A 25,816-nucleotide genomic window follows, 5' to 3' on the forward strand; every position below is an offset into this window, starting at 1 on the left:
TATTTTAGGGAAACATTCTGCACCATATACTCATACACCCAGGTGACCGATCCCCCCCCCCCAGACAACGGCCTCAGTAGTATCGTTGGCCTAAAAATCATGAAACTGCCAAAGCCAGTGATGGACCTAAACATTTCAGAGAAGTCTACAGAGAAAAGCCAAACAGCATGGACGACCAATAGTTCAAATAGTTCACAATTCCCTGTTTTCTATATTGCTAATTTCTATTTTTTCAACTCTAAAGCTACATTGTATATGTTTTGAACCACAAGGTGCTATGCTGGGTATTTCTTGGGATAGTAAAGTGGGCGTGGAAGTGGCTTGATAGGTGGTGGCTGAGTGGGCCGCTAAGGGGCGTTCCTGCCCTGCTCCTGCCCACTAGCTACAGCCTGTGCCGGTTCAGGTCGGACCTGGCATAGAAATGTCCCAATGCTGCAGTGCATTGGATTTATCAGTAGGCCTCCTGATAAATCCGGTTTAGTAGGGGGGGTTAGCGATCATATCATATGCCGGTGCTCCTCCCACCACCATATGATAAACGTGTCCCATTGAACCTATCTCGTACATACCATGGGAGGTACCTTTAAGAGTATTATCCCAATGGTCCAGACCTGATGTCCAGATGTATAGAGTGGACGTGGCAAATGAAAATCCATGTAAGTAAGAGGGGCAGAAATCATGCAGCTTAAGAAACTGTAAATAAATGCTATATGGTGTAAAGTAAAAAGTTAAATAAACATTTTGCTTATCTTTTGTTTACACCGGGGATATAACTTATGAATGTGCAGATATATTTTCCTTGTTGATTAGATACTTCATTGATGTATATTTAGTCCTGTGTGACACAGGTATTTTTCACCCCTTGTACATCATATAGCCAGACATAAAGGGAATTGAGAGTCTTATTCCACATAATTTTTATGTGTTTTTTTTTAAAGAAAATTTACCATCAAAATCCATCATTATAAACCAGGGACACTTACTCATAGATCCAGTCACCATGACTATGGTTATCTTATATTTGTTATCCATGGCTTCCTTCCTACAAAAATCTACTTTTCAAATTATGCTAATGAACCTAAAGTGCTCTGGGGGTGTTACCAGAGCCCCTCAGTGTAGCAAAATTGCCAGGCTGTTTCAATGAGCAGCACATGTCTCACCCAACCCAACATGTCTCCTTCCTCCTGTGTCTGTGTAATCTAGCAGCATCAGGAAGTACAGGAGGAGGGGAGAAACTATAACACGGAGGGGTTCTGGAAAAACTCGCCAGAGCCTTCCATGCTTATTAGCATAATTATATACGTTGATTTTAAAAGGAAGGAGGCCATGGATAGCAGATATAAGAAGATTACCACAGTCACGGTCCCTGGATCTATGAGTAAGTGTCCCTGGTTATCATGGACACATGATACATGGTCTAAAATCAACTTATATAATTATGCTAATGAGCATGACAGGCTCTGGTTACCATGATGGATTTTGATGGTAGATTTCCTTTAAATGTTTTGAATTATCAAAAGGAGATGAGGGCGGCACAGTGAAGTGGATTCAGATCCAGGTGGGTGCAAGCTCTATGGGCCCGACTCAAGGCGCCAGAAAGATCCAAATAAAACAGCAGGAGAGCAGCACTCCGTGGTGATTAGTATTTATTCATTCACCAGTGGCAAAAACATGCAACATTTCGGCTAGCTCCATGTAGCCATTTCACTGCTTGAAAATGGCTACATGGAGCTAGCTGAAACGTTGCATGTTTTTGCCACTAATACTAATCACCACGGAGTGCTGCTCTCCTGCTGTTTTGTTTTGAATTATTCATAAAGAATTAGTTTTTTATGCATTTATTTTTGTTTTCCATTCTGACCTCGGCTCCATGCACTTTGACAGTCTCTCTGTGTCTGTGTGTATGACCACTACAATTATATTGAATGCTTGTAATTTTCACCCAACAATAAAGAGATTCTGTTTTTCCTCTCAACAAGCTCTTCAGCCGACGCTAAATCTGAACATTCACATGAAGGTTTATCTTAAAATATGGCAGGGAATCCGAAGGAATTATGTGGCCTTACGGCAAAGCGTTCACAATTGGAAATGACATAATGTTTTACTGAAATAACCTGTAATTCCAAAAGGATTTGTAGGCTAACGATGTGTAATACAAGAGAAGCCGAGGCTTAGGATGTATAGATTCTATACACAGTGCATATGTAGTGTAACAATAGAAGACACAAGTTATTGTCTTAATGAAGGTTTTCTTTATGAGGCAACAGGAGTTGTAACAAACTTTAAACAAAATAACAGAACAAGTAAAATAACCATAAAAGAACCGAATGATACAACATTTGACAGAAGTTTCACCGCTTATCAGACTACTTAACCCCCCCCCCCCCCCCCTTATCTAAACTGGTCACTTACTCTGAGTTCACTGTGAAACAGCATTCTCAAAGACACACAATACAAAATGCAAAATGGTCTAAATCAATCCCATGATGCCTTATCTATTTGTTTATCTATCAATAGTTATAATAATAATAATATACAAGAGCTTACACACTATGAGGATGAGGGGTTGACACAAGAGCTTACAGTCTATGAGGAAGAATAGGGTGACACAAGAGCTTACAGTCTATGAGGATGAGGGGGGTGATACAAGAGCTTACAGTCTATGAGGATGAGGGGTGACACAAGAGCTTACAGTCTATGAGGATGAGGGTGTGACACAAGAGCTTACAGTCTATGAGGATGAGGGGGTGACACAAGAGCTTACAGTCTATGAGGATGAAGGGGGTGACACAAGAGCTTACAGTCTATGAGGATGAGGGGGTGACAAGAGCTTACAGTCTATAAGGAAGAATAGGGTGACACAAGAGCTTACAGTCTATGAGGATGAGGGGGTGACACAAGAGCTTACAGTCTATGAGGATGAGGAGGTGACACAAGAGCTTACAGTCTATGAGGATGAGGGGGTGACACAAGAGCTTACAGTTTATGAGGATGAGGGGGTGACACAAGAGTTTACAGTCTATGAGGATGAAGAGGGTTACACAAGAGCTTACAGTCTATGAGGATGAGGGGGTGACACAAGAGCTTACAGACTATGAGGATGAGGGGGTGACACAAGAGCTTACAGTCTATGAGGATGAGGGGGTGACACAAGAGCTTACAGTCTATGAGGATGAGGGGGTGACACAAGAGCTTACAGTCTATGAGGATGAAGAGGGTTACACAAGAGCTTACAGTCTATGAGGATGAGGGGGTGACACAAGAGCTTACAGACTATGAGGATGAGGGGGTGACACAAGAGCTTACAGTCTGTGAGGATGAGGGGGTGACACAAGAGCTTACAGTCTGTGAGGATGAGGGGGTGACACAAGAGCTTACAGTCTATGAAGATGAGGGGATGACACAAGAGCTTACAGTCTATGAGGATGAGGGGGTGACACAAGAGCTTACAGTCTATGAGGATGAGGAGGTGACACAAGAGCTTACAGTCTATGAGGATGAGGGGGTGACACAAGAGCTTACAGTCTATAAGGAAGAATAGGGTGACACAAGAGCTTACAGTCTATGAGGATGAGGGGGTGACACAAGAGCTTACAGGCTATGAGGATGAGGGGGTGACACAAGAACTTACAGTCTATGTGGATGAGGGGGTGACACAAGAGCTTACAGTCTATGAGGATGAGAGGGTGACACAAGAGCTTACAGTCTATGAGGATGAGGGGGTGACACAAGAGCTTACAGTCTATGAGGATGAGGGGGTGACACAAGAGCTTACAGTCTATGAGGATGAGGGGGTGACACAAGAGCTTACAGTCTATGAGGATGAAGGGGTGACATAGGAGCTTACAGTCTATGAGGATGAAGAGGGTTACACAAGAGCTTACAGTCTATGAGGATGAGGGGGTGACACAAGAGCTTACAGACTATGAGGATGAGGGGGTGAACCAAGAGCTTACAGTCTGTGAGGATGAGGGGGTGACACAAGAGCTTACAGTCTGTGAGGATGAGGGGGTGACAGAAGAGCTTACAGTCTATGAAGATCAGGGGGGTGACACAAGAGCTTACAGTCTATGAGGATGAGGAGGTGACACAAGAGCTTACAGTCTATGAGGATGAGGGGGTGACACAAGAGCTTACAGTCTATGAGGATGAGGGGGTGACACAAGAGCTTACAGTCTATGAGGATGAAGAGGGTTACACAAGAGCTTACAGTCTATGAGGATGAGGGGGTGACACAAGAGCTTACAGACTATGAGGATGAGGGGGTGACACAAGAGCTTACAGTCTGTGAGGATGAGGGGGTGACACAAGAGCTTACAGTCTATGAGGATGAGGGGGTGACACAAGAGCTTACAGTCTATGAGGATGAGGGGGTGACACAAGAGCTTACAGTCTATGAGGATGAAGAGGGTTACACAAGAGCTTACAGTCTATGAGGATGAGGGGGTGACACAAGAGCTTACAGTCTAGGAGGATGAGGGGGTGACACAAGAGCTTACAGTCTATGAGGATGAGGGGGTGACACAAGAGCTTACAGTCTATGAGGATGAGGGGGTGACACAAGAGCTTACAGTCTATGAGGATGAAGGGGTGACATAGGAGCTTACAGTCTATGAGGATGAAGAGGGTTACACAAGAGCTTACAGTCTATGAGGATGAGGGGGTGACACAAGAGCTTACAGACTATGAGGATGAGGGGGTGACACAAGAGCTTACAGTCTGTGAGGATGAGGGGGTGACACAAGAGCTTACAGTCTGTGAGGATGAGGGGGTGACACAAGAGCTTACAGTCTATGAAGATGAGGGGGTGACACAAGAGCTTACAGTCTATGAGGATGAGGGGGTGACACAAGAGCTTACAGTCTATGAGGATGAGGAGGTGACACAAGAGCTTACAGTCTATGAGGATGAGGGGGTGACACAAGAGCTTACAGTCTATAAGGAAGAATAGGGTGACACAAGAGCTTGCAGTCTATGAGGATGAGGGGGTGACACAAGAGCTTACAGTCTATGAGGATGAGGGGGTGACACAAGAGCTTACAGTCTATGAGGATGAGGGGGTGACACAAGAGCTTACAGTCTATGAGGATGAAGGGGTGACATAGGAGCTTACAGTCTATGAGGATGAAGAGGGTTACACAAGAGCTTACAGTCTATGAGGATGAGGGGGTGACACAAGAGCTTACAGACTATGAGGATGAGGGGGTGAACCAAGAGCTTACAGTCTGTGAGGATGAGGGGGTGACACAAGAGCTTAAAGTCTGTGAGGATGAGGGGGTGACAGAAGAGCTTACAGTCTATGAAGATCAGGGGGGTGACACAAGAGCTTACAGTCCATGAGGATGAGGGGGTGACACAAGAGCTTACAGTCTATGAGGATGAGGGGGTGACACAAGAGCTTACAGTCTATGAGGATGAGGGGGTGACACAAGAGCTTACAGTCTATGAGGATGAGGGGGTGACACAAGAGCTTACAGTCTATGAGGATGAGCGGGTGACACAAGAGCTTACAGTCTATGAGGATGAGGGGGTGACACAAGAGCTTAAAGTCTATGAGGATGAGGGGGTGACATAGGAGCTTACAGTCTATGAGGATGAGGGGGTGACACAAGAGCTTACAGTCTATGAGGATGAGGGGATGATACAAGAGCTTACAGTCTATGAGGGTGAGGAGGTGACACAAGAGCTTACAGTCTATGAGGATGAGGGGGTGACACAAGAGCTTACAGTCTAGGAGGATGAGGGGGGGACACAAGAGCTTACAGTCTATGAGGATGAGGGGTTATACTAGAGCTTACAGTCTATGAGGATGAGGGGGTGACACAAGAGCTTACAGTCTATGAGGATGAGGGGTGACACAAGAGCTTACAGTCTATGAGAATGAGGGGGTGACACAAGAGCTTACAGTCTATGAGGATGAGGGGGTGACACAAGAGCTTACAGTCTATGAGGATGAGGGGGTGACACAAGAGCTTACAGTCTATGAGGATGAGGGCGGGACACAAGAGCTTACAGTCTATGAGGATGAGCGGGTGACACAAGAGCTTACAGTCTATGAGGATGAGGGGGTGACACAAGAGCTTACAGTCTGAGGATGAGGGGATGACACAAGAGCTTACAGTCTATGATGATGAGGAGGGGACACAAGAGCTTACAGTCTATGAGGATGAGGGGGTGACACAAGAGTTTACAGTCTATGAGGATGAGGGGGTGACACAAGAGTTTACAGTCTATGAGGATGAGGGGGTGACACAAGAGCTTACAGTCTATGATGATGCGGAGGTGACACAGGAGCTTACAGTCTATGAGGATGAGGGGGGTGACACAAGAGCTTACAGTCTATGAGGATGAGGGAGTGACACAAGAGCTTACAGTCTATGAGGATGAGGGGGTGACACAAGAGTTTACAGTCTATGAGGATGAGGGGGAGACACAAGAGCTTACAGTCTATGAGGATGAGGGGGTGACATAGGAGCTTACAGTCTATGAGGATGAGGGGGACACAAGAGCTTACAGTCTATGAGGATGAGGGGGTGACACAAGAGCTTACAGTCTATGAGGATGAGGGGGTGACACAAGAGCTTACAGTCTATGAGGATGAGCGGGTGACACAAGAGCTTACAGTCTATGAGGATGAGGGGGTGACACAAGAGCTTAAAGTCTATGAGGATGAGGGGGTGACATAGGAGCTTACAGTCTATGAGGATGAGGGGGTACAAGAGCTTACAGTCTATGAGGATGAGGGGGTGACACAAGAGCTTACAGTGTATGAGGATGAGGGGGTGACACAAGAGCTTACAGTCTATGAGGATGAGGGGGTGACACGAGAGCTTACAGTCTATGAGGATGAGGAGGTGACACAAGAGGTGTAAGAGCTTGTATAGTGGCCCAGCCATTCTTTTAAAAGGGAAAATAATTTAATAAATAAAAATGCTGTGTTATCTATAATTTATTTATTCACATTTTTAATTTTTTAATTTTCATTTCACTGGGTTACTACATAGCATGAAAAATTATATATAAAACAAACCCATGATGCTTCATCTCAGCACAACATGGATGCCAAGTCCTTGCTGCTTTACAGTTCACTGGTTTAAACTTTATCTTTCTGTGTGTCTGTCTATCTATCTCATACCAATCTATCTATGTATCCATCTATTAGATAGATATCTTCTTGGGGGGGTGGGGATTTATTACAGCTTGTGCAGCAGTTTTCTGGTGTACAAACCCTGTAATAGACACAGCTTGTGGTGTGCAGCCAGTAATTTCACCTATTTCCCTCTTAACGCCTCCATGTGAGAGGAGTGCACCTAACTGTAGCCTGTGACAGGAGCTAGTCAATGCAATTCTATGCTTGGCCAAACTTGGTGTAGAACTGAGGGGTGGTGTAACTACCCGCCAGATATATACAGAGGCTGGAGCTTCTTGATAGGTCCGGTGGGTGCCAGGCAGCGGGGTTCACCTCATATGCTGGTGCACCATATGCCAGTGTATGCTAAATGCCACCCTTGATTTTCCAAGATCTACAAAGAGAACATAACTGATAATACACATGAGATTTGAAATGTATTTTAAGGAATTGGGTTAAATTCTGCAAACCTCAGTGCTGGCATTTGCAGGTAAAACTAACTTTTCCTTGTACACTGTCATGATGTAACACTCATTAGATGTAAGGAGAGCGGTGAAAGGGGTGTTTTTCTCTACATATTTTCAAATGCACACGGCTTAATTATAATGTATCAACATCACACAAAGAAAACACGATCCATTGGGAACTCATTAAAATGCAGGCTACTTATTAAACAGGCAGACCCCCTGCAAGGTAATGTTACAGACATTTTAGTTAAATATTAGCACCGTAGAAGAAGAATGGGGAAATGATCTAAATATGAAACACAAGGTCAAAAGGAGAGGAGAAAACCTCACATAACATAACGCCGGCGCAGGTAATGTAATGCATTTAAAGGGAAACAACAGCTATTATTAGGTGACATATAGTCACTATCACAGGGCAACGGTGAGAGCTAATCTTTTCCTGTTTCACTAAAGTATATTGATTCTAAATTAATATTGAATCTATTAATGCATAAACTATATGAAGGTGAAAGGAAAGTAAAGAAGTGGAATACAATCTTTTGGATAACCCCGTGCCCCGTGCTTGGAATGTTTACTCATGTCTAAATGAAAATGGAGAATTGGTTTTATCAGCTATGGGAGAAAGGTGACTGATGGGGCCGAGCTAACTGCCGGATAAAAGGCATAAAATAATTGGACAAAAATATCTGGGAATTCCATATTTAATGGGGTCATGTATAAGAGGTGCATTGGACCTTGTGGGCTCGACAATGGTTGCAGCAAAATAGAATTAAAACTTTTTTCTGCATTCGGGCCATAGTTTTATTAACAAAGACATACCTATGGTGCAGACATACCGGGGGGATTTATTAAGTTTGTAGTATTGCACAACAGTCTTATTTATCCCCTGCCAACGTAGTGGCCGGTGGATATATTATTATATCTCGAAAAGCACCGCGCCAACTGAGTGAACTAGGCTTTTTCATAGTCTCATAGTTTATACAGTTGAAAAAAGACACATGTCTATCAAGTTCAACCAAGGAAGGGAAGGAGTGGTGCTACAGGTGGGGACCACAAACCACTTCTCAGTACCAATGGAGTACCAATGCTTTGATTTAGGTCAATTTTGAAAGTTGGTGATTTCAAACTTGTGGTAACATGAGACCGACCCTTCAACCCACACAAGTTTTTAATGTAATTGCAACAAAACACATACAAAATTACTCAATTTAAATCAAAAAGTGGTGTAATGTCAATAATACATGTAGGCCGAGGTCTTGAGAAATATCAACATAGCTTTCTCACACTATAAAAACTGTGTAAAAGGACAATGATGTTATCCTTCATGGTCCAAGTGCACGGAGCGTGTCATGGAGCAAATGTCTACAGGTGAATGATTTGTACTCACAGGATTGTGATGGTTCTTTAGTAGTTCTGTTTTTGGCCTGAGGTAATATGCCGGAGGCACAGCGTTCTCATCTCTGCAATACCATTCTTCCAGAGTCCTTGTATCCAGCTTGGCCTCGATGGCAGCATCCAGAATCATTTCAAACTCCGATGATTCCACTTCTCCAGGGATACGGATGTTTCCATATTTCTCTCCGAGCAGACCCTGTGCAATAGAATTAGTGCAGTTTATATCTGACATGTCGAGATCCCTATGGAATTTGGTTAATTAGGCTTAAAAACAGCAATGGAAATGAAAGAGTTCTGTGGCAGAGAATACAATGTGAAGCGATGTGAAGGGAGCTTACAGAGGATACATCAACGGCACAACCTGTGTATTTGTTTTAATGTTGTGTAGCGAGGCATACAAATATTCAGCCACAGGGGTTATCCTTCCCCGGAGATGAAGGTTACTTGTGTCTCAGGGATGGCTCAACACGACAAGATACAAAGACTTCACTGTGTAAGTACACCCAGTGTTCCCCATGAGAGTTACACTATACTTTATACATTCCCAAATTACAGCTGTCAGCATGCTGGGAGTTGTAGTTACTCAACAGATGGAAAGTAACAGTGTAAGGGACATTATTATGGAAGATAAATTTTCAGTTTTGCAAGATTCTTATATTTTTATTCTTAAGATTCTATTTTTCCATGAATAACTCGGATGGATTTTCTGCTTCCAGTTGTCAATAAAAAGTTTATTGGCTATTTCTGGGGGAAGTAAAGATACTTTTTGATACAAAATGCAAGTGTTAGGAGATGTAGTTTCATTGCTGATTCTCTGAGGGCTCGCTCCAACAAAATTTGTGAATTTAATCCATCTTAACCCAAAACAATTAAAATATCTTTGAAAACTGATATTATACAGCAGTACAACTATCCCTATATTGTTATTCCGCATGCCTGAAAAGATCCACAACCGCCATGTAAACTTGTCTCATTTATGGCATATATGCATATTTATGTTCTTCTAGCTCAGCCAAGCCTCCAGCTCAGTGGACTCTGATACATCATTTACACTTTGGCTGTGTGACTCAATGAAGAGAAATCAACTCCTCCCTCCCTCAGAATTTCTCTTCAGTAAGGAGAATGAGGGGAGGAGCGGCAGGAAGGACATGAATATACTGGACACCGCTCAGAGAAAATACAAAGTTCTGACTCACATGGGGTCATTTGCATAGATGGTGAGTCAACTTTACAAACAGATTGTGGAACTTTTCAGGCATGGAGAATAACAATATAGGGATAGTTGTACTGATGTATTCTAGCACTTTACAAAGATATGTTTATTTAGTATGGGTTAGTTTAAATAGGTTGTCCACTCTCAGCAAATATGATATGGATTGTGTAAGGAAAAGTTGTATAATTTTCCAATATACTTTCTGTATGAATACCTCACAGTTTTCTAGATCTCTGCTTGCTGCCCTTCTATAGAAAGCTACTATGATTACTTCCAGTTGAAATCTGTCCATGGTCTCCTGTTGGACATGCAGGTGCACGAGCTGTTAGTATAACACGGCTATGATTACTTTCTGTGATATTAATGGCTCATGTACCTGCATGTCCATCACAAGACCATGGACAGATTTCTATCCACTGGAAGCTTTCTTTAGACAAACAGCAAGCAGAGATCTAGAAAACAATGAGGAATTGATACAGAAAGTGTATTGGATACTTTTTTCTTAACCAAATCATATCAGTTATTTGCTGAAATTGGACAACCCCTTTAAGTGATTTGTTTCCTTTAAACAAATGTGTTTGAGAATGACATCCTTAAATTAAAATTACTTAATACAAAGGGTAGTGATTCATCATGATAAATGTGGCGGCATTAAACATCCAGTAACTTATGTCTTGTATGATGGAGCCTATGGAACTGGATATCTACAATGATACCATGCCACTGTGCAGACAGCATATAAAAGCAGCAAACACGACATCAAAAGAGTCCGGAGACCCATTATACAGTCAGAGAACAGTGAATGTATGGCTATTACTCTGATAACATAATACAGCAGCTATGGGATTTATGACATGTAGAGCCATAATGTTCATGTTTTTGGGCAACACATAATAAAAGCGGCTCCTCTTCCATATATCTTCATAATCAGTCTAGTTTCTTCTCTGGATGGAGACATATATTTACAGCCTTGCCTGTTCTGTTCTTTTATAACGCTCTCAGCCACAGGTAGCATAGATTTTCACTAAATGTGATAAAATAAAGCAATATTTCTAGAAAACGATCTAATGAAATGTTTGCTAATTCCTGCTTTATGGCGGCATGTTCACGGCTACACTCCAGTACAGTGATATCCCCTCATAGATCCGTTTCTGCGGAGCAGTAATCTCACTATTTTCTCTGCGTGACTCTGCATTAAGTGTCCAGTAATGCGATGAGCACAATATAGAGAGACCTTTATATCCTGCGGAGCACAATGCAGGCTTTGATGGCCGTATTATTTTATGTTATTCTTTTCCTTTTATATACATTGCTGTGTGCACATAAAACATCAAGAACTAAACGCTTTGGCCTTTATGGTATTGTAACTTCTCACAGGGTAAGTGGCTGTTCTGTCTCCGTTATTCTGAAGGGAGTAGCAGTTCACAGGTCCGATAACAGTTTCAATCAGGACCTTCTCTAGCGATCATAAAGGGTGGGGGTCCCAGTGTTCATATATTTATATAGTATATAGCATTTAAGACTATTTATGGGGTTGTCTAGTCATACATCATATATCTCTAATAAAATCAGCAAGTCTGAATCCTGACAGGCCAGCAGTAGTGGATCGTAATTTAGGCGATTTGGACGGTACCCCAGGACTCATGGTCACCCGTACCATACCCCAAATTTTACACTTAAAAGGATTTTCACCCATGAAATCCTCATACATTTGTCCCTACACTAAATACACACAAGCGCGGGTTTTAAAAATCAAATTGTGTTGCAAGACAATGGGAGTCATTTACTAAGGGACTGATTCGCGTTTTCCCGACGTGTTACCCGAATATTTCCGATTTGCGCCGATTTTTCCTGAATTGCCCCGGGTTCTTGGCGCACGTGGTTGGATTGTGGCTCATCGGCGCCGGCATGCATGCAACGGAAATCGGGGACGTGGCCGAAGGAAAACCCGACGGATTCTGACAAACCGCCAGATTTAAAAAAAAAAAAGGTGTCACTGGACACGCGCTTACCTTCACCCAGCAATGGATCGTGGACTCTGGCGGACCTCGGCGGACTTTAGCGCAGCAGCGACACCTGGTGGACGTCGGAGGAACTGCCTTAGTGAATCGCCAGAAGACCCAAATCCACCGCAGAGAACGCGCCGCTGGATCGCGAATGGACCGGGTAAGTAAATCTGCCCCAATGCACTCACATACACCAGGAAGAAGAAGAATCTCCCCCTGATAATCCGCAGGCTTTCAGACACTGGATACAGCAGCTTTTTTCTCCCAGAAGTGCATTGGTTGATAGTGACCCATAGGGGGCTCAATTACTAAGGGTCCGTCAGACGCACTTTCGTCGGGTTTCCCGACGACTTGTGTTTTGCGTCGAATTGCCCCAGGATTTTCCCCATGTGATCGGATTGTGGCGCACCGGCTTGCACGCTACAGAAATCGGGGGCAGGTTGGCCGACAACCCGATGGATTCGGAATTTAAAAACGCGATTGTGTCGCAAGGTCAAGCACTCACGGGAAGAAGCAGGTGAACTCCGGCGGACCTGAGCAGGGAAGTGACGGATGCAGGAACTCGGGCGCACGATCTTCATGAATCACGTCGGACTCAAATCCTCATCGGACAACACGCCGCGGGATTGCGACAGGACCGGGTAAGTAAATCTGTCCCAATGTGTTCACAGGGAAAAACAATTTCCTTAAACAACAAAACATGTTTGCATCCATCATTCTTGCTTAAGGAAAACCTACATTTACCCACAGCAACCCTTGCTACGGTTGCAAAGCTGAAAGCCGTATATGTAATTTTTACCTCAGAAGTCACTAGCACCCCCTGTTGTCAGCCTACAGACCTGCAGGGCATATCTATCCAAATTACTCATCTTTTGAAGTCAATAGTACTCAACCTTTAGCAAGCTAACATAACTATGTTAATTTGAGCATTTGTGGCTATGATGAATAGCCCAATAATAGGAGTCCTGGATGTCAGGCTCCCACCAAGCTTACTGTCCTATGAAAAGGGCATCAACATCCTTTGCCTAATGTAGATTACAATTTCAAAGATTTGTAACACAATGGGCAACATTGATCAAGGCTTTTATGTCTGAAATCTGGTGCACAAGCTCGGAAATAGGTGCAGTTTATAGCGCAAGGGCACAAATTGCTGCTATTTCCCTCATTGCCACACCTCTACACAAAGTGGGTGTGAAGAGTTGTGAAGGGGATGTGCCCGATGGATCACTAGACCTCCACGGGGCAGGAACACCCATTCAGACACAATCTATGGCACAATTCTATGCTATAGCTGCCCGGTGGTGGGGTTTATCAGGTGTCTGGAACCTCCTGATCTATCCGTCTGGTGCCAGGAGCAGGGGCACCATCATATGATGCCAAATGCGGTGCCAGCGTACGAAATGTGCCCCATAGAACCAATCTGTCTCATATGATCACCCTGCCTAGACTTAATATCCTCATTCGGATGGAACCCTACACTAACTCCAGACATATACAGAGAATATTATAGTGAGAGCAAACCTTTTAGAAACCAAGTGCCCGAAAACCAAAGTCCATGTAATTATGGCAAAGTGCCAGCACGGCTATTTAGCCTCACATTACCAGCAATACCGCTCTATAAGGGGGATAATACAGCCACATGTTGACCACCGCCAAACAGTCATGCTACTGCCATTATTACCGCCATACAGTGAGGATTAATAGCAACATACTATGAGGAATACCACCACTATACAGTGAGGAATATTAACCCCATACAGTGAGGAATACTACCCCCATACAGTGAGGAATATTAACCCCATACTGTGAGGAATACTACCCCCATACAGTGAGGAATATTAACCCCATACAGTGAGGAATACTACCCCCATACAGTGAGGAACACTACCGCCATACAGTGAGGAATACTACCCCCATACAGTGATGAACACTACCACCATACAGTGAGGAACACTACCCACATACAGTGAGGAATATTAACCCCATACAGTGAGGAATACTACCCCCATACAGTGAGGAACACTACCGCCATACAGTGAGGAATACTACCCCCATACAGTGAGGAACACTACCTCCATACAGTGAGGAACACTACCCACATACAGTGAGGAATATTAACCCCATACAGTGAGGAATACTACCCCCATACAGTGAGGAACACTACCCCCATACAGTGAGGAACACTACCGCCATACAGTGAGGAATACTACCCCCATACAGTGAGGAACACTACCACCATACAGTGAGGAACACTACCCACATACAGTGAGGAATATTAACCCCATACAGTGAGGAATACTACCCCCATACAGTGAGGAACACTACCACCATACAGTGAGGAACACTACCCACATACAGTGAGGAATATTAACCCCATACAGTGAGGAACACTACCCCCATACAGTGAGGAACACTACCTCCATACAGTGAGGAATACTACCGCCACACAGTGAGGAACACTACCCCCATACAGTGAGGAACACTACCGCCATACAGTGAGGAATACTACCTCCACACAGTGAGGAACACTACCCCCATACAGTGAGGGACACTACCCCCATACAGTGAGGAATACTACCCCCATACAGTGAGAAACACTATCCCCATACAGTGAGGAACACTACCGCCATACAGTGAGGAACACTACACCCATACAATAAGGAACACTACCGCCATACAGTGAGGGACACTACCCCCATACAGTGAGGAACACTACCCCCATACAGTGAGGAACACTACCGCCATACAGTGAGGAGCACTACCCCCATACAGTGAGGGACACTACCGCCATACAGTGAGGAACACTATCCTCATACAGTGAGGAACACTACCCACATACAGTGAGAAACACTATCCCCATACAATAAGGAACACTACCGCCACACAGTGAGGGACACTACCGCCATACAGTGAGGAACACTACCCCCATACAGTGAGGAACACTACCTCCATACAGTGAGGAACACTACCGCCATACAGTGAGGAACACTACCCCCATACAGTGAGGAACACTACCCCCATACAGTGAGGAACACTACCGCTATACAGTGAGGAACACTACCTCCATACAGTGAGGAACACTATCCCCATACAGTGAGGAACACTACCCCTATACAGTGAGGGACACTACCCCCATACAGTGAGGGACACTACCGCCATACAGTGAGGAACACTACCCCCATATAGTGAGGAATACTACCCCCATACAGTGAGAAACACTACCCCCATACAGTGAGAAACACTATCCCCATACAATAAGGAACACTACCGCCACACAGTGAGGGACACTACCGCCATACAGTGAGGAACACTACCCCCATACAGTGAGGAACACTACCCCCATACAGTGAGGAACACTACCGCTATACAGTGAGGAACACTACCCCCATACAGTGAGGAACACTACCCCCATACAGTGAGGGACACTACCGCCATACAGTGAGGAACACTACCCCCATACAGTGAGGGACACTACCCCCATACAGTGAGGGACACTACCGCCATACAGTGAGGGACACTACCGCCATACAGTGAGGAACACTACCGCCATACAGTGAGGATCACTACCACCACACAGTGAGGAACACTACCGCCATACAGTGAGGAATACTACCCCCATACAGTGAGGAACACTACCGCCATACAGTGAGGAACACTACCCCCATACAGTGAGGAATACTACCCCCATACAGAGAGGAACACTACCGCCATACAGTGAGGAACACTACCGCCATACAGTGAGGAATATTACCCCCATACAGTGAGGAACACTACCGCCATAAAGTGAAGAACACTACCACCATACAGTGAGGAACACTACTGCCATACAGTGAGGAACACTACCCCCATACAGTGAGGAACACTACTGCTATACAGTGAGGAACACTACCCCCATACAGTGAGGGACACTACCCCCATACAGTGAGGGACACTACCGCCATACAGTGAGGAACACTACCCCCATACAGTGAGGGACACTACCCCCATACAGTGAGGGACACTACCGCCATACAGTGAGGGACACTACCGCCATACAGTGAGGAATATTACCCGCATACAGTGAGAAATACTTCCTCCATACAGTGAGGAACACTACCTCCATACAGTGAGGGACACTACCGCCATACAGTGAGGAACACTACCCACATACAGTGAGGGACACTACCGCCATACAGTGAGGAATATTACCCGCATACAGTGAGAAATACTACCTCCATACAGTGAGGGACACTACCGCCATACAGTGAGGAACACTACCGCCCTACAGTGAGGAATACTACCGCCATACAGTGAGGAATATTACCCCCATACAGTGAGGAACACTACCGCCATAAAGTGAAGAACACTACCACCATACAGTGAGGAACACTACCGCCATACAGTGAGGAACACTACCGCCATACAGTGAAGAACACTACCGCCATACAGTGAGGAACACTACCCCCATACAGTGAGGAACACTACCGCCATAAAGTGAAGAACACTACCACCATACAGTGAGGAACACTACCACCATACAGTGAGGAACACTACCCCCTACAGTGAGGAACACTACAGCCATACAGTGAGGAACACTACCGCCATAAAGTGAAGAACACTACCGCCATAAAGTGAAGAACACTACCTCCATACAGTGAGGAACACTACCGCCATACAGTGAGGAACACTACCCCCATACAGTGAGGAACACTACCGCCATAAAGTGAAGAACACTACCGCCATAAAGTGAAGAACACTACCTCCATACAGTGAGAAACACTACCGCCATACAGTGAGGAATATTACCCCCATACAGTGAGGGACACTACCGCCATACAGTGAGGGACACTAACCCCATACAGTGAGGGACACTACCGCCATACAGTGAGGAATATTACCCGCATACAGCGAGAAATACTACCGTCATCCAGTGAGGAACACTACCCCCATACAGTGAGGAACACTACCGCCATACAGTGAGGAACACTACCCCCATCCAGTGAGGAACACTACCCCCATACAGTGAGGAACACTACCCCCACACAGTGAGGAATACTACCGCTATACAGTGAGGAACACTACCGCCATACAGTGAAGAACACTACCGCCATACAGTGAGGAATACTACCCCCATACAGTGAGGAATATTACCCCCATACAGTGAGGAACACTACCGCCATACAGTGAGGAACACTACCGCCATAAAGTGAAGAACACTACCTCCATACAGTGAGAAACACTACCGCCATACAGTGAGGAATATTACCCCCATACAGTGAGGGACACTACAGCCATACAGTGAGGGACACTAACCCCATACAGTGAGGGACACTACCGCCATACAGTGAGGAATATTACCCACATACAGCGAGAAATACTACCACCATCCAGTGAGGAACACTACCCCCATACAGTGAGGAACACTACCGCCATACAGTGAGGAACACTACCCCCATCCAGTGAGGAACACTACCCCCATACAGTGAGGAACACTACCCCCACACAGTGAGGAATACTACCCCCATACAGTGAGGAACACTACCTCCATACAGTGAGGAACACTACCCCCATACAGTGAGGGACACTACCCCCATACAGTGAGGAACACTACCTCCATACAGTGAGGAACACTACCCCCATACATTGAGGAACACTACCCCCATACAGTGAGGAACACTACCCCCATACAGTGAGGAACACTACCGCCATACAGTGAGGAACACTACCGCCATACAGTGAGGAACACTACCCCCATACAGTGAGGAACACCACCCCCATACAGTGAGGAACACTACCTCCATACAGTGAGGAACACTACCCCCATACAGTGAGGGACACTACCCCCATACAGTGAGGAACACTACCTCCATACAGTGAGGAACACTACCCCCATACAGTGAGGAACACTACCCCCATCCAGCGAGGAACACTACCTCCATACAGTGAGGGACACTACCCCCATACAGTGAGGAACACTACCCCCATACAGTGAGGAACACTACCCCCATACAGTGAGGAACACTACCGCCATACAGTGAGGAACACTACCGCCATACAGTGAAGAACACTACCTCCACACAGTGAGGAACACTACACCCGTACAATAAGGAACACTACCGCCATACAGTGAGGAACACTACCCCCATACAGTGAGGCACACTACCCCCATACAGTGTGGAACACTACCGCCATACAGTGAGGAACACTACAGCCATACAGTGAGGAACAATACCCCCATCCAGTGAGGAACACTACCCCCATACAGTGAGGAACACTACTGCCATACAGTGTTGAACACTACCGCCATACAGTGAGGAATACTACCGCCATACAGTGAGGAATATTACCCCCATACAGTGAGAAATACTACCGCCATACAGTGAGGAACACTACCGCCATACAGTGAGGAACACTACCGCCATACAGTGAGGAATACTACCCCCATACAGTGAGAAATATTACCCCCATACAGTGAGGAATATTACCAACATATAGTGAGGAATATTACCTGCATACAGTGAATAATTTTCAGCTATATCGTAATCATTACCTCCATACTGTGATTAATCTTATACACTTCTTATCTTATACAGTGACAGTCCTGGGAGGGAGGGCTGGTCGGGGTCAGACTATGGTGCTTAAGCTGCTCATGGACCAAATATTGCTGGTATCAGGGACAATATGAAGGATTGGCAAGGGGTGTATAGGGCAAAGTGTGTATTTTGGGGTGGGGGCACTGAACAGCAAAGTTACAAGGAACCAGGTAGGTGAATTTCAGATCAAATGACCACACATAACACATGTCTGTGGTTATATATATATATATATATATATATATATATATATATATATATATATATATATATATACAAAATGGAAAAATAGCAGCACAGTCCAAGTGAGTGAAAGGAAAATATGGGTGCTATCCTTAACTCTCACCAGTCGGAGTCCAATGATATACAGCAAAGAAAACGGCAGCACTCCAAGATTGTGAACAAATAAACTAGGTGTTTATTCCACCTCCCGCGACGTTTCGGCTGTGTTCAGCCTTTGTCAAGCTTGACAAAGGCTGAACACAGCCGAAACGTCGCGGGAGGTGGAATAAACACCAAGTTTATTTGTTCACAATCTTGGAGTGCTGCCGTTTTCTTTGCTGTATATATATATATATATATATATATATATATATATAGATACTGCCCTTGGTCCGGAGCTCTGGGCACCTGTGCCCTGCTGTCAGTGAGGGCAGTGTAGTGCACCCCAGCGTCACTGGCAGCATCGCACAACGGCAAGGGATCCGGACCAAGGGAAGTATATATGTGTCAATGGATAGCTGTCATACACAGCAATTTGGGACACTAAACAATAAGGATCTATAGTCTGCCTGGCAGGACCTCTTTAAGAATTTACCACTTTGGACACTGAACCGCTGCCTGTGAACTGTGCTCCGGCCCGTGCCTCACTCACCGGAGGAGACTGACCTGCTGCTGTTTCTCTAAGACATCACTAGTGATCACAGAGCAGGTCAGAGGCAGCCTACAGTGTGATAGATAACTGGATCTCTTGGCAAGCGGCAGCATTTCCTGCCTAGCCGGAGCTCCAGTGCTGAATGTAGAGAAGGCAGGGGAGATGGTACGTGTGCCATAGGTTTGCGACCACTGGTACAGGCTGTCCCCAGGTTGTGTATAGGATAGATTCTGTAGGTTTGTTCTTAAGTTCACAGTAAGTCAGAACAGGTATTTTTGGTTGACCTAGGAACAAGGATTAACAATAAATCTTCATTGTAGACATCTTATAGTGGATACTTGCAGCCTGGGACTAAAGTTAAGTAAATAACCAGCATTTAGGGAGCTTCGCCAGAGATTACATTGGGTAAAGAGGTCCGTCTGTAACTAGAGGTCATTTGTAAGTCGGAGACTGCCAGTACCTGCACATTTATGTCCCTTTGGTCGAGACAACATACTTTGGGGATACATATCCTACAGAAAGGAGGTCATTTCTTCACTGCCGTAAAAGACAGTGTAGTGATAAAATGGTAAATGTAAAGACTGATGAGCCAGAAACATAACAATTGATGTGGCTATACTAGAAATAGTGTCCGGCAGACATGAGTTATGGCTGCTGAGGAGACCTGGGAAATGACAGTCAGTCACAGACGCTGTAATTGCTGTCCGAGCCCGCAGACATATATAAAACACACAGAGGAATAAAGAGAGCGGCATCCAGATGGACATCCCTCACCGCACCAGATTTCTCCATGAATTAAATATGAATCCAGGCTCTTAAAAGGATGTTTAACACACGGACAAAAGGGGATTCTGAAATGTTATCTTTAATAAAAGAAAAGATAATGCCCTGTGATAAACGTCCTACCTGTCTCTCTTCCTTCAGATCTATCTATAATATATCTATCTTCAGATCTATCTAATTAGAAAAAAATCAACAGCACTCCCACGGATTTGTGGAAGAAATCAAGTGGATTTCTTCCAGTGGGCATGATTTTTCCTGACACCATTGGGAGCGCTGCTGATATTTCTCTACTTATGTGACATGGAGTTTAGCCTCACTGACAGCTGGTAAAGTAATTTTTTTAGTCTATAAATTGAAATTATGTAGAGCATTAGAGACCACACACTCTGTTTAAGTGGTGCTCATTGTCGGATTTTCAATCCAGAAATGTCCATATAGAAAAACATGGCACACACATAGAATAATGTATTTTCTTCTTTTATTTAGTGCAAAATTTTCACCATATATAAAGAGGTAGGTATAACAGATCAAATTTTACAATGTTTCGGTCACGCAGCCTTTGTCAAGTTAGATCAGGCTTTCTCTTGTGGCTGCTCTGGCTTGGTTCACTGGAACACTGTTACAATTGGACCCATAGAGCATTCTAGGGTACTCCTAAAATTAGAGATAACCTGGGACTGTCCTTGTGGAGTTCAGGGCGAGCGGAGTTTAGGGCATACTAGGGGCAGGGCCGTAACTTGAGAGGGTGCAGAGGTTGCGATCACACCTGGGCCCAAGAGGTTTAGGGGGCACTTATGGTGTCACTTTCCCATATGAGAAGACTATTACTATAAACCATACATTGTAGTCGGGGGCGCGGCACAGACTTTGCACTGGGCCCATCAGCTTCTAGTTACACCTAGGGGCTGTGCTTGTACCTTATTCCTGACCTAGATGTGCCGATAACCTGCCAGCAACAACCCTCTTCATCACAACTCGCAGGATGAGACCTGAACATTTTTTAATATGACTTACAGTATTAGTATTTAATATGACTTACAGTTCATCTATTTGGTGCTGTTTGTGTTTGCATAAGGACTCTGATGGTCACCGTGTCCTATTGAGATACCGACCACGATTTGGTGGTTAGTGTGATTTGTACGTGGTGTTTTTTTTTGTTGTATTTTAATATATTCATTAAAAGTTATGTTTTATATACCCTCACCTATATTAATGTATACTTAATTGGGTTGGTGAGCCATCTATTGTGCTTGTGGTAGTACATGATGTAAGGCTGCTAATTCATTGGGGCACATTTGCTAAGAGTCTGCGGACTGCATTTCCGTTGGTTTTCCCGTCTATTTCCGATTTGCGCCACATTTAACAGGAGTTTTTGGCGCACGCAATCGTATTTTTGGCGTCGACTTTCATGCGACACAAATCGGGGGTCGTGGCCATCAGACAACCTGACTGATTTGGACTAAGCGCGGGATTTAAAATTCAAATTATGTTGCAAGACATGCACTTACATGCACCAGGAAGAAGATGGTGAACTCCGGCGGACCTGAGCAGGGAGGCGTCACATGCAGGATATCGGGCGCACGATCTTGGTGGATCGCGCCTGACTTCATCCTCGGCAGAGAGTCCGGATCGGGGATCGCGACAGGACCGGGTAGGTAAATGTGCCCCATTGTATTTATTACACAGTTACACTTACATCAAACATATAAAAGGTTAAGGGGTATGGATTAGTGGGTTCAGAGGTACAAGTGACAACTATTGGGGGTCCAATTGCAGTTTATGGGGCCGAGGAGCTCTAGGGTTTCCATTGATATGTATGCAGTGTTAGATTTCATTAACCCGCACTTACTGTTCCTGCTCGCGATTATTAGACCATTTCTTATGGTTCATTTAGCAGATGTAATTAATTTGTTGTCATTCGGTGGAAACTGCGGCAGGAAAAGGCAGATTTTCCTGGACTTCACATGTTGTGTAAACAAACTTGCTGCAGGCGTGACATGATAAGAACACCCCTGAGGGCACCCGGCAGCCGCCGCAGCAAGACGGGAGTGTAAATACCAGATGTTTCAGGGGGAAACTGCTAGAGAAACAAAATTATTTCCAAATGACAGAAATTAGTTATTAACATCTTGTTAAAGATGTTAAAAAGGAATGAAGTCTTTTACTGTATAAAATCTCTCTCGGCATGAACACTGTTACTTCCCAGTGTGTAAGGACGCTCCAGGCTTGTGTCTTACTGAAGCTTTGAAGCTTCAGTTTGGTTAAAATATTTTTGGAATGTTTTAATTAATTGATTCTTTAGCGGCAAGAAAAATAACACCTGAAAGTTACAAGATAATCAAATTATTAAAACACTTAATTTTGGGGGCAGAAATAATCAAAGACAGCAATAAACATCCTCCTTATTTTTTTCTACTTACTGTATATACTCGAGTCCCCGGGTTACATCCAAGATAGGGTCTGTAGGTTTGTTCTTAAGTTGAATTTGTATGTAAGTCGGAACTGTATACTTTATCATTGTAACCCCAGCCAAATTTTTTTGGGTCTTGGTGACAATTGGATTTAAAAAATGTTAGGTTGTCATAAGAATCAGGATTAACAATAAAGCTTCATTACAGACACCGGTGATAACTGTTACAGCTGATCATTGTAGCCTAGGGCTAAAGTACAATAAATTACCAATATCCAGAGGTCCGTTTGTAACTAGGGGTCGTATGTAAGTCAGGTGTTCTTAAGTAGGGGACCGCCTGTATAAGCAAAGTTTTTCAGCACAAAAAATGTGCTGCGAAACCCTAAAGTGGCTTATACTCGAGTCAAGAAAAAAAACAAACCATGTACTCACCTTCCGAAGCCGCCTACCCCCCCCCCCCCGCAGGTCCTCTTTGATGCTCTAACATCGGCTTTGTGCTGTCCATCACAGGGATTGCGACAACATCGGCACACAGTATAATGTCAGAGAGCGGCTGACATCAAAATCCCTGTGATGGAACGGTGTGGGGACATGAAGAAGATACCGGAGCATCGATTGATTGAAGAGGACCTGCCAGGGGGCGGGGGCGTTGGAAGGTGAGTACACTGGCAGGCTATATACTAAGGGGGCTGGCAGGCTATATACTACAGGGGGCTGGCTGTATACTACAGAGGCTGGCAGGCTATATACAACAGGGGTTGGCAGGCTATATACTACAGGGGGCTGGCAGGCTATATACTACAGGGGGCTGGCTGGCTATATACTACAGGGGCTGGCAGGCTATATACTACGGGGGGCTGGCTGGTTATATACTGCAGGGGGCGCTGGCAGGCTATATACTACAGGGGCTGGCAGGCTATATACTACAGGGGCTGGCAGGCAATATACTACAGGGGGCTGGCTATATACTACAGGGGCTGGCAGGCTATATACTACAGGGGGGGGCTGGCTGGTTATATACTGCAGGGGGCGCTGGCAGGCTATATACTAAAGGGGCTGGCAGGCTATATACTACGGGGGGGCTGGCTGGTTATATACTGCAGGGGGCGCTGGCAGGCTATATACTACAGGGGCTGGCAGGCTATATACTACAGGGGGCTGGCAGGCTATATACTACAGGGGGCTGGCTATATACTACAGGGGGCTGGATGGCTATATAGTGGGAGGCTGTGACCAATGCATTTCTCACCCTCGTCTTATACTTGAGTCAATAGGTTTTCCCAGTTTTTTATGTCAAAATTAGGGGTCTCAGCTAATACTTGCGTTTTTTTTTTTTTTCATTTTTAAAAACATGTGTTTTATGCACATCCAGATATTACTGTAAAATAATTGCAGGGTAATTGACCATTGAGAGGGGGCAACTTTGTTGTGAACCAGGAATACAGTAACAGCTTCTGCCCACTTCACAGAGCACGGAGCCAAGAGTTTCTAGCTTCAGTGTTATGTCGACTGGTACAGCCAATTAGTTGGGAGCACGCTGTTGTCCACAGGTTCACTATGTAATCCTAACATACAGTAATTTATCCAAAAATTCTAACACATCATTTTATCCCCTGTGTCAACATTGAAGAATATTTTCTTCACTGTCTTAATTTAAATAGGACTAGATAACCTTAAAATGCTCTGAATGTACCCGAGTGGCTGTTGCCGGATGACAGTCTGGGTCAGTGTGGTCTACACTGCCCATTTGTTGACTTAGCTTAGGCCAGAAAAAGTACCTACATTTTGGAGGATTTTTTTGGAGCCCAAAGATTTATCCTAAAATGGAGTTTTTTAGAGAAGAGGGGAGGATCTGTGCTCTGAGATCTCACACAGGAGTGCACCAGGTCCAGCTACAATCCTAGAATTCCATTTTACCCAGTCCTGCTGCTACTAAAAACACACAAAGGTATACTACACGTATCTCCAGGGTCGATAACTAACACTGTCTGCAGCTTTGTATGGTCAATACTGCTGATAGGCTCCCTTTAGGTCATTCTTATTTCTAGCAAAACCATGTCCATTTAACAAAATAAATCCCATATGGTATAAAGGGAAATCTACCATCAAAATCCATCATGATAAACCAGGGACACTTACTCATAGATTCAGAAAACGTGACTGTGCTAAGCTTTTTAGATTTGTTATCCATGGCCTCATTCCTTCTCAAATCAACTTTTATAATTAAAGGAATCCTACCATTTGATTTGATGCATTATGAAGCAAACATACATTGAGAATGCTGTAGCTACACTGATGCAGGATCATATCTTGGATAATCCCTGTGCTGAGTGGTTTTGCTGAAAAAACAATTATAAAATTCAGGACCTTGGGAAAGCTGGATTGCATGATTGCACACGTTACACGGAGCTTGTAGTACACATGGGGCTTAGACCAGACAGGACTAATCAACTCATATACAGCAGCTGGGGGATGGTGCAGCAATTGATTATTCTACCTTCACGCACAACCCAGGGATTATATCATCCTGTGAAGCAGTGAATAACTAATGTGCTAGGAGAAGCACTGAGCCCAGCCACAGAAGCCACAGCGCTTCATTATCATAATTTTATAATTGTTTTATCAGCAAAACCACTCAGCTCAGGGATTAACCAAGATATGATGCTGCATCAGTGTAGCTACAGCATTCGCAAGGTATGTTTGCTTCATAATGCATCAAATCAAATGGCAGGTTTCCTTTAAGATAATGAGCAAGAAGAACTCTAGGAGTTGTAATCAGAGTCCCTCCATGCCGCCGCTTCATAGGCTGTTACACTGTCTCACTCTCCTCCTGCGCTTCTCCCCTCTCTCTGCCTGTTGTAATCTCACTGCAGAAGAGGACATTTCCTCACATGGTGGGAGGGGAAGTGCTACTGTGCAGTGTAAGCTACAGCCTGAGGGGGCTTTGGCAACACCCATCATTAGCAT

General features: G+C 44.6%; 1 protein-coding gene across 1 annotated transcript in view; it reads right to left on the reverse strand.

Annotated features, from left to right (window-relative positions):
• NWD2 (NACHT and WD repeat domain containing 2) overlaps positions 1–25,816 on the reverse strand; it is a 132,118-nt gene that overhangs the window by 22,462 nt on the left and 83,840 nt on the right. The window contains exon 4 of the mRNA XM_072125901.1: positions 8,984–9,187. Within this exon, the coding sequence (XP_071982002.1) occupies positions 8,984–9,187 (204 nt within the window). The remainder of the gene's footprint in view (positions 1–8,983; positions 9,188–25,816) is intronic.

Source organism: Engystomops pustulosus, chromosome 1 (genome assembly GCF_040894005.1).
Source record: "Engystomops pustulosus chromosome 1, aEngPut4.maternal, whole genome shotgun sequence".
In the NCBI taxonomy this organism is placed as follows: domain Eukaryota; kingdom Metazoa; phylum Chordata; class Amphibia; order Anura; family Leptodactylidae; genus Engystomops; species Engystomops pustulosus.